This window comes from Arachis ipaensis, chromosome B08 (assembly GCF_000816755.2).
Source record: "Arachis ipaensis cultivar K30076 chromosome B08, Araip1.1, whole genome shotgun sequence".
Classification (NCBI taxonomy): domain Eukaryota; kingdom Viridiplantae; phylum Streptophyta; class Magnoliopsida; order Fabales; family Fabaceae; genus Arachis; species Arachis ipaensis.
Genome location: NC_029792.2, coordinates 20,532,251 through 20,543,272, shown reverse-complemented (window position 1 = coordinate 20,543,272; position 11,022 = coordinate 20,532,251). Strand labels below are relative to the sequence as shown.

Here is an 11,022-nt window from a genome sequence, read left to right as displayed (position 1 = left end):
GGTCTAGTAATTTATTTGTTTATGTATATATAACATGGTTCATGTAAAATTTTGACGACATTATTAGGTTTACTCTTTTTATAGTGTACGTCTATGTTGTACTAAACGAAACAAGATGTTACACAGTTTTTTTTTTCGATAAATGAAAAGAAAAATTTGGCATAAATTATGATGATTGTTAGTTGAATGAAATATTAGAGCTGAAGTATTTATCAATTGTAATTAATAATGTATCACATTATATTCATTGCATTGATATGTTGATTCAATGTTTCAATATAACGAAACTCCTACTTTGTTTGGTAGCTGGTATCCAAAATTGATACCGCTACATGAACAATTGGATATGAATGGTCATTAATTTAAGAGTTCCACTAAAAAAATTAATTAAGAGAGTAATTAATTAGAATTAATTAGTTAAAAAATAAGTCTATTAAAAAAATAATAACTTTATTATTCTTATTTTTAGATTTTCAAAATTAAAAATAAAAGAGAATTGGCTTGAATTAATATTTGTACTTGGTTTTTTAAATTTTTTTTAATTTAATTAGTGAAGGGAGAATAAGGGTTTTACACTTTTCATATAGACATGGTCAAAGGTCTTCACATTTTCATCTTCATCTCATCCCTTTTTTCATGGTCGGACAGGTCGGTTTGGCGGTGGACTTTTGTGTAGGACACTCCCTGTTTGGCATGTGATGTGGGCGAGCCTCCCCATAAGCTGCGGGAATCCACAATTCCAGATTCCACTATCCATATTCCGGGATAAACGGTCATATTTTATAGCCGTTGTGCCTTCTATTTTCATTATTCAAATGCTTATTATCACTGTCACTGACACCAACCTGGCCCAAAAGCGTGATTATTAAAACTGCAAATAGGATTAACGAACACTAATCACTTTATAGCTGTACGGTACTAACAATTAAATTAAGTAAAGCGAATACTTAACGGAATCTTTCTACAAGTGTGCTATGTAATGAGGATGATGATGTATTGATATGTGTGTTATAAGATTTTTGCTGTGTTCTATGTGACACCACACACCAGTGCCTCTTATACTTTGTCACGTCTCTTGCCATGCAATAATGCCGACTTCATGCATCTCACTTTAATGTTCCTCTGTGGATTTAAAACAAGTTATACAGCATAGTTAATATTTCACTGTAAATTAAAACTATAATTAATGAATCTGACTAACTCATTTCGACCTAGTTGAAATTAGTACTAATTGAAGAGAACGAATTTCACCAGAAGGAGTATTTCTTATTTTTTACTGATGTAATAGTAAAGAACAACGGTGGGCAGCCACATTACATTTACATATACCAATGTTTTGAAGGTGCAGTGTCCTTTTCATCGAACGGTCCACATGTCATGAGAACCCACGCTGCTCAGTGGCCCCAACCCTCTACTGTCTACCCAAAAAGGTCATAGCCTCATAGGGCATAGGGCATACGGCATACGGCATAGGGTGCACCTATAAGTACCCTCTCTTCTCTCTCCTTCTTATTTTCTCTTTTCTTTCTCTCCCAACGTTCCAATTTCCTCTGTACTAGCAAACCACCCCAGCGGACCAGGTAAGTCCGAGTCCCCCCTTTACGCGCACAGCACAAGCACTCAAAAAAAGCGACACAAAAAATGGGTTTTCTTTTCGTGAAAACGGTTGTAATCTCCACCGGAATAGTGTCCATGGCAATGGGGCTGAAGCTCACAGTTCCACTCCTCACCGAAGCCGTACCTTCCATCTCCACCTTCTTCTTCACTTGTCTCACTCCTCCTTACCTCTACCTTCTCCTCAACTTCATCATCCTCTCCATCTTCGCCACCTCTAAGCTCACCCACCACCACAACCACTCTCCGCCGGACTCGCCTCCCGAGACCCTCCTCTACCACGCACCCGAACCACTCAAGATCTCGCAAAATGACTACAGCGGCGTCGTTTCGGAAGAATTCCTCTACGAGCCACCGAAAACCAACGAAACCGTCACCAACGACGAGAACTTACCGTTGAAAACGACGGTTACAGTATCCGAAGAAGCCGTTGGCATGCAGAAGAAGGACTCCTCGGATCTCGATTTGGCGTTCTCCGATGAGAACCAGAAACCGCCGGTATCCGCCAGGTTCAGCCACCGGAAAGCCGCTAAAGCAAGTCCAGAAGGTCCGTTTTCTCTCTCTCTTGGTCTGTTTCTATTTCTGTTTGTTTGAAATTTGAAATTGAAAATTAAAAATGTTTTAAATGAAATTTGTTAGTGCTGTTGTGACGGTTATAACTAATTACTGACAGGAGGGAAGGTGGTTGCGTTGGGAGTAGCGAAGCCGAAGAGGCAGGACACACTGGAGAGCACATGGAGGACCATAACGGAAGGTCGGCCCATGCCGTTGACCAGGCATCTCAAGAAATCTGACACGTGGGAGCAGGCTCGCCGGAGCGCCGCTCCGTTGACGGATCTCAACGGCGGCGAAGGAGGTAAGACGCCTCCTCCTACGAAGATGAAGAAGGCCGAGACATTCGGCGGGAGGGAGAACAACGTTTCTCCGGCTGGTGGCAGCAGCAGCGCTGGCAGGCTGAGGAAGGAGCCATCACTGAGTCAGGATGAGTTGAATCGGCGAGTTGAAGCGTTCATTCACAAGTTCAATGAAGAGATGAGGCTGCAGAGGCAGGAATCGCTGAGGCAGTACCGTGCGATGGTAAATGGCGGAGTTCACTGAGATTCAGAGACTGCCATTGCTGTTGTTTTTACAGATTTGCCCTTCGAATTAGGGAATAGGAGTTTTTACCCTTTTTGTTTTTTGTAAAGCAATGGAAGAAAAGAAATGGATACGTTTTTGTAATGTTTTATAATTGCCAAAAAGAAGATTGTTTTTGATATCACAGATTCACATTTCATATTAGGAGAAGTACAGAGAATCAAATTAGACTCTGTCAAGATTTGAAAACAACAATTAATTATTAATTTTAAATTAAAAAATAAAATTTAAGTAATTAGCATTAAACAGAATTTGAAATATAAGGATTAGGAAAATAGTAATCTTTCATAAAGGTTTTCATTCCTTTTCATCGCAGTTTCGGAAGTGCTCTGTTTCCATTGCGTAGACCGCCGCATCACCACTTTTACAGTATGTTGCGCACGTCGCCACTCTCTCATCACACCACCGGTTGATCTGTGTCACTTGCACCCACGCTGCTCGCCTGTCGCATCTTCGCGGCTCGCATGACCAACGCTAAGCCCGTGTTTGCTCTACAGCGGCCTCCACCTCGACGATCCTTTGCGCAGTGCCGGTGCCCTCCGTAATTAATTTCCGTCACCGCAATGCGCTTTCTGCATGCGCTATTTCTTTTTCTGTAGGATCACCGTAGCGCCCTTCCCTCGTGATTCACAAATGGCAGTCATTAGACTCCGTTTGGTTAGTGGGTGGTAAAACATAAGACATAGACATAAAGACATAAAATGACACATAAATTTTTAAACATGTTTGGTATTCAAGTACATGACCCTGCATTCAAATTACAATTCTAATAAAATGACACTATTAATCCTATTACCATTATCACCTCTCTACCTCTATCACCATCACCATTATCATGTTAACTCAGATTATCACCATTAATAATTTTTAATGCAATTACAAATTCAATTCAACAAATCAACAAACTAACACAAAATCACTCTAACAATAAGATTAATCAAAATTTAAATAAAAAATAAATAAAAAGAACGGAGAACTCTCTCTCCAATTATCTTCTTCTCATCTTGTATGCAAAAAGCACAATCTAGTTACAGTCACAAACAAAAAAAATTGAAATTGAAATTAAAACAGAGAATTATTCTCATCACAAAAAAAAAAAAGACTCAAAGAACTAGAAAGAAAAAATAACAGGAATAGAACCAGAGCAAGATAGATGACCACATGGTGGAAGAGAGGCAGACACGTGAAAGAGAGACGGAGGCAGATCTGGAAAGAAAGGTGCGAGTTAGATTTGAAAGTGTCTGAATATCAAACATTGGAGGAAGTCTCGACAACAATAGTGAGGCAGAGAACAGTGGCAATGCATGAATGAGGGATACGATAGTGGCGACGACAACGAGAAAGGAGGAGAGCGACGGTGACTGCAACAACACGTGAAGGAGGAGACAACAATGGCGGAGGCGGCGTGACGAAGGAACGTGACAGTGGTTGCGACAACGTGTGAAGGAGGAGATGACAGCAGTGGCGACCATGGCGAAGAAGTGCAATGGAGAGAGACGATGGTAGAATGAAGGAAGAGTAGGAGAAGAAGATGAAAGTGTACGATGGAAAGAGGTGAATCCGAGAAAGAGAAAGGAGAAGTTGAGGGTAAGGGAAAAAGGATCAAATTGGAATTAAAGAAAAAAAAGAAGGGATAATATTGAAAAAGTTTGTGTCTTATCATTTGTGTCTTAGTGTCTTAGATTAAAGAAGAGACACTAAAGACATGTATTTTATGTGTTTCTGTGTGCCACCGTATCCATAAAAAATTTGTGTCTAATGAACCAAACGGTGGACATGTACTACAGTATACATATATGACAAAACAAACACTGCCTTACTTCTCCTTAAATGATGATTTCATTTATCAGTTCTCTTGAATCAATGTCCCCAATATACACTACATTGAAAACTTATGCACCAAATAATAAAGCATCATTTTTTTTGTTATTATCTGAATTCTAAATGCAAATGCTACTACACAATTCGAAGTTCTAACACCTAGACAATGATAGGTTTTAACTTGTAACTAGCTTGTGTTTACCAATTAAGAGTATGGACTATAAAAAAAAGTCTACATATGTGGTGATCAATTTGAATAATACCCAAAAATCTTCCAAAAAACTTACCCTAGACAATGTAACCATATGATCCAACAACCCTGGACATGACACTGGCACCAGCACTAGCACCTCCATCGCCAGCCTCACGCTGCAAAGTCTTAACAAGCCCAAAATCTGTTACATGAGGCCTAAACTCATGATCAAGCAATATTTTTGGTGACTGAAATAAACTAAACAAAGAAAAATAAAATAAAGGATCTGCTTAAATAGAGGGATAGTCCTTTTTAAGACTACTCTTAAACTCCTCCCAAGGTGAAGGAAGCTCTACATGAGAAAGTTGTAACTTCATCGCCATCTTTGCCATAGTATCTGCCATCGTATTTGCATCTCTCATAATCAAACGAAAGTCAAACACGCCAATTCAAATGCATGATATCTTTTATTTTGAGCACAAATGGATCAATAAACCCAAAACCATCTTGGTGATTAGTAACAAGATTAAATGCTTCCACACAATCCCTCACAAATAACATCTCGTTGACCCACATCCCAAACTAAGAGATATCCTCTCCAAATAGCAAACAATTCCCCTTGAAGAATACTATTATTCTCAATCATTCCCAAATACTCCCTTTGCCAACTCCCATTACAATCTCTAATAACACAAGCAAAACCAACACTATCACCCGAACCAAGATAACTAGCATCACAATTAATCAAGCAATATGTTATTGCTCTTCACATCCCTAGGAACTCTAGCAGGCACACAATTGATCTAAAAATCATTGGTGCGCAGAAATCGTGACGGTTCTATTCCTTGGTAACGGCGCTAAAAACTCAATATGCACGTTCATAATCGTAGTTCTTTGTCACAACTTCGCACAACTAACCAGCAAGTGCACTGGGTCGTCCAAGTAATAAACCTTAGGTGAGTAAGGGTCGATCCCACGGAGATTGTCGGCTTGAAGAAAACTATGGTCACCTTGTAAATCTCAGTCAAGTAGATTCAATTGATTATAGAGATTTAATAATTAAAAGATAAATAAAATATAAAGTAAAGATAGTGATCCCCTGAACCTCTGCTTTCCTATTGTCTTCATCCAATCATTCATACTCCTTTCTATGGCAAGCTGTATGTTAGGCATCACCGTTGTCAATGGTTACATCCTTTCCTCTCAGTGAAAATGGTCCAATGCGCTGTCACTGCATGGCTAATCATCTGTCGGTTCTCGATCATACTGGAATAGGATCCATTGATCCTTTTGCGTCTATCACTACGCCCAGCACTCGCGAGTTTGGAGCTCGTCGCAGCCATCCCTTCCCAGATCCTACTCGGAATACCACAGACAAGGTTTAGACTTTCCGGATCTCAAGAATGGCCGTCCATGGATTCTAACTTATACCACGAAGACTCTGATTAAGGAATCCCAGAGATACTCATTCAATCTAAGGTAGAACGGAAGTGGTTGTCAGGCACGCGTTCATAGGTTGGGAATAATGATGACTGTCACGATCATCACATTCATATTGAAGTGCGAAAGAATATCTTAGAATCGGAATAAGCTTGAATTGAATAGAAAAACAATAGTACTTTGTATTAATTCATGAGGAACAGCAGAGCTCTACACCTTAATCTATGGTGTGTAGAAACTCTACCGTTGAAAATACATAAGTGATAATGGAGTTCATTGGTCTCGGCCCCAGAGGGGAACCGGAGTAACCAAGACTAAAATTGATCCGAAGATGTAAATACAATAGTAAAAAGTCCTATTTATGCTAAACTAGTTACTAGGGTTTACAGAAATAAGTAAATGATGCAGAAATCCACTTTCGGGGCCCACTTGGTGTGTGCTTGGGCTGAGCATTGAGCTTTACACGTGTAGAGGCTTCTCTTGGAGTTGAACGCCAGTTTATAACCTGTTTCTGGCGTTTAACTCCATTTTGCAACCTGTTTCTGGCGTTTAACTCCAGAATGCAACATGGAACTGGCATTGAATGCCAGTTTGAGCCATCTAAACTCGGGCAAAGTATGGACTATTATATATTGCTGGAAAGTCCTGGATGTCTACTTTTCAACGCAATTGAGAGTGCACTATTTGGAGTTTTGTAGCTCCAGAAATTCCACTTTGAGTGCAGGAAGGTCAGAATCCAACAACATTTGCAGTCCTTCTTCAACCTCTGAATCTGATTTTTGCTCAAGTCCCTCAATTGCAGCCAGAAAATACCTGAAATCACAGAAAAACACACAAACTCATAGTAAAGTCCAGAAATGTGACTTTTATTTAAAAATTAATAAAAATATACTAAAAACTAACTAAATCATACTAAAAACTATGTAAAAACAATGCCAAAAAGCGTATAAATTATCCGCTCATCACAACACCAAACTTAAATTGTTGCTTGTCCCCAAGCAACTAAAAATCAAATAGGATAAAAAGAAGAGAATATACTATAAATTCCAAAATATCAATGAAACTTAGCTCCAACTAGATGAGTGGGACTAGTAGCTTTTTGCCTCTTGAATAGTTTTGGCATCTCACTTTATCCATTGAAGTTCAGAATGATTGGCATCTATAGGAACTCAGAATTCAGATAGTGTTATTGATTCTCCTAGTTCAGCATGTTGATTTTTGAACACAGCTACTTTATGAGTCTTGGCCGTGGCCCTAAGCACTTTGTTTTCCAGTATTACCACCGGATACATAAATGTCACAGACACATAATTGGGTGAACCTTTTCAGATTGTGACTCAGCTTTGCTAAAGTCCTCAATTAGAGGTGTCCAGGGTTCTTAAGCACACTCTTTTTTTGCTTTGGACCTTGACTTTAACCGCTCAGTCTCAAGTTTTCACTTGACACCTTCACGCCACAAGCACATGGTTAGGGACAGCTTGGTTTAGCCGCTTAGGCCAGGATTTTATTCCTTTAGGCCCTCCTATCCACTGATGCTCAAAGCCTTGGATCCTTTTTATTACCCTTGCCTTTTGGTTTTAAGGGCTATTGGCTTTTTGCTTGCCTTTTCTTTTTCTTTCTCTTTTTTTTTTTGCTATTTTTTTTCTGCAAGCTTTTGTATTCACTGCTTTTTCTTGCTTCAAGAATCATTTTTATGATTTTTTAGATTATCAAATAACATTTCTCCTTTTTCCTTATTCTTCAAGAGCCAACATATTTAACATTCATAAACATCAAATTCAAAAGACATATGCACTGTTCAAGCATTCATTCAGAAAATAAAAAGTATTGTCACCACATCAAAATAATTAAACTAGTTTCAAGGATGAATTCGAAACCCTGTACTTCTTGTTCTTTTGTTTTTAAAACAGTTTTCATTTAAGAGAGGTGATGGAGTCATAGGACATTCATAGCTTTAAGACATAGACACTTAGATACTAGTGATCATATAGTAAAGGCACAAACATAAATAAAACATAAAGCTCAAAAATCGAAAAATAGTAAAATAAATAGACAAGGAGATTAAGGAATGAGTCCACCTTAGTGAGGGTGGCGTCTTCCTCTTCTTGAAGCACCAATGGTGCTTTTGAGCTCCTCTATGTCTCTTCCTTGTCTTTGTTGCTCCTCCCTCATAGCTCTTTGATCTTCTCTAATTTCATGGAGGATGATGGAATGCTCTTGGTGCTCCACCCTTAGTTGTCCCATATTGGAACTTAATTTTCCTAGGGAGGTGTTGATTTTCTCCCAATAGTTTTGTGGAGGAAAGTGCATCCCTTGAGGCATCTCAGGGATTTCATGGTGAGGAATTTTCTCATACTCTTGTTGAGGTCCATGATCTCTTGTTTGCTCCATCCTTTTCTTAGTGATGGGCTTGTCCTTTTCAATGAGGATGTCTCCCTCTAAGTCAATTCCAGCCGAATTGCAGAGGTGGCATATGAGGTGAGGAAAGGCTAACCTTGCCTAAGTGGAGGACTTGTCAGCCACCTTGTAAAGTTCTTGAGGTATAATCTCATGAACTTCCACCTCCTCTCCAATCATGATACTATGGATCATGATGGTCCGGTCTATAGTAACTTTAGACCGGTTACTAGTAGGAATAATTGAGCGTTGAATGAACTCTAGCCATTCCCTAGCCACTGGTTTGAGGTCATGCCTTCTTAATTGAACCGGCTTGCCTCTTGAGTCAATTTTCCATTGAGCTCCTTCCTCACATATGTCTATGAGGACTTGGTCCAACCTTTGATCAAAGTTGACCCTTCTTGTGTAGGGGCGTGCGTTCTCTTCCACCATTGGCAAGTTGAACTCTAGCCTTACATTTTCCGGACTGAAATCTAAGTATTTCCCCCGAACCATGGTGAGCCAATGCTTTGGATTCGGGTTCACACTTTGATCATGGTTCCTAGTGATCCATGCGTTTGCATAGAATTCTTGAACCATTAGGATCCCGACTTGTTGAATGGGGTTGGTGAGAGCTTCCCAACCTCTTCTTTGGATCTCAAGTCGGATCTCCGGATACTCATTCTTTTTTATCTTGAAAGGAACCTCAGGGATCACTTTCTTCTTGGCCACAACTTCATAGAAGTGGTCTTGATGGACCTTTGAGATGAATCTCTCCATCTCCCATGACTCAGAGGTGGAAGCAATTGCCTTCCCTTTCCTCTTTCTAGAGGTTTCTCTGGCCTTAGGTGCCATAAATGGTTATGGAAAAATAAAAAGCTATACTTTTACCACACCAAACTTAAATGTTTGCTCGTCCCCGAGCAAAATAAGAAAGAAAGTAGTAGAAGAAGAAGAAAATGGAGGAGATGGGGGAAGAAGATGTATTCAGCCAAGGAGAAGAAGAGAGGGTTGTGTTGTGTGAAAATGAAGAAGGAGTGAGGGGTTTATATAGGAGTGAGGGGGGGGGTGTAGGGTTCGACCATTAGGGTTGGGTTTGGGAGGGAAATTAGTTTGAATTTTGAAGGTAGGTGGGGTTTATGGGGAAGAGAGGATGGATGTGAGTGGTGAAGAGGTGATGGGAAAGAGTGATTGAGGTGATTGGTGAAGGGTATTTGGGGAAGAGAGTTACGAAAATGTGTGAAGAGGAGAGAAGAAAAAGTGGGGATCCTGTGGGGTCCACAGATCAAGTGGGGTCAAGGACTTAACATCGCTGCTCCAATTAGGCGTGTAAAATGCCCTTGCTTTGCAATCTTGGTGTTTAACGCCAGACTGCTGCCTGTTTTTGGCGTTAAACGCCCAAATGTAGCCTGTTTCTGGCGTTTAACGTCAGGCAGATGCTTGTTTCTGGCGTTAAACGCCAGACAGATGCTTGTTTCTGGCGTTTAAATGCCAGACTGCTCTCCTCCAGGGTGTGCTGTTTTTAATGCTATTTTTTATTCTGTTTTTTATTTTTCAGTAGTTTTTGTGACTTCACATGATCATCAACCTAATAAAACACGAAATAAAAAAAAGAAAATAAAATAGATATGATTAAATAACATTGGGTTGCCTCCCAACAAGCGCTTCTTTAATGTCAATAGCTTGACAGTGAGCTCTCATGGAGCCTCACAGATAATCAGAGCAAGGTTGGAACCTCCCAACACCAAACTTAGAGTTTGACTGTGGGGGCTTTGGTTGACTCTGCAGTGAGAGAAGCTTTTCATGCTTCCTCTGCATGGTTGCAAAAGGAGATCCTTAATTCTTAAACACAAGGTTGTCCTCATTCAGTTGGAGGACCAATTCTCCTCTGTCCACATCAATCACAGCTCTTGCTGTGGCTAGGAAGGGTCTTCCAAGGATGATGGATTCATCCTCATCCTTCCCAGTGTCTAGGATTATGAAATCAGCAGGGATGTAAAGGCCTTCAACCTTTACTAACACGTCCTCTACTTGTCCATAAGCCTGTTTTCTTGAGTTGTCTGCCATCTCCAATGAGATTCTGGCAGCTTGCACCTCAAAGATCCCAAGTTTCTCCATTATAGAGAGTGGCATTAAGTTTATTCCTGACCCCAGGTCACACGGAGCCTTCTCAAAGGTCATGGTGCCTATGGTACATGGTATTAAGAATTTACCAGGATCCTATTTCTTTTGAGGTAATTTCTGCCTATCCAATGCATTCAGTTCATTGGTGAGCAAGGGAGGTTCATCTTCCCAAGTCTCATTACCAAATAATTTGACATTTAGCTTCATGATTGCACCAAGGTACTTAGCAACTTGCTCTTCAGTAATTTTTTCATCCTCTTCAGAGGACAAATACTCATTAGAGCTCATGAAGGGCAGAAGGAGGTTCAATGGAATCT

The 11,022-nt window shown here is 40.0% G+C and overlaps 1 protein-coding gene across 1 annotated transcript; it reads left to right on the top strand.

The window, feature by feature from the left end:
* Window positions 1,478-2,872, top strand: LOC107614198. Its single transcript, XM_016316429.2, has 2 exons — window positions 1,478-2,161; window positions 2,288-2,872. Exons 1-2 carry the CDS (start codon window positions 1,642-1,644, stop codon window positions 2,710-2,712), a joined length of 945 nt encoding a protein of 314 aa, XP_016171915.1. The 5' UTR covers window positions 1,478-1,641; the 3' UTR covers window positions 2,713-2,872.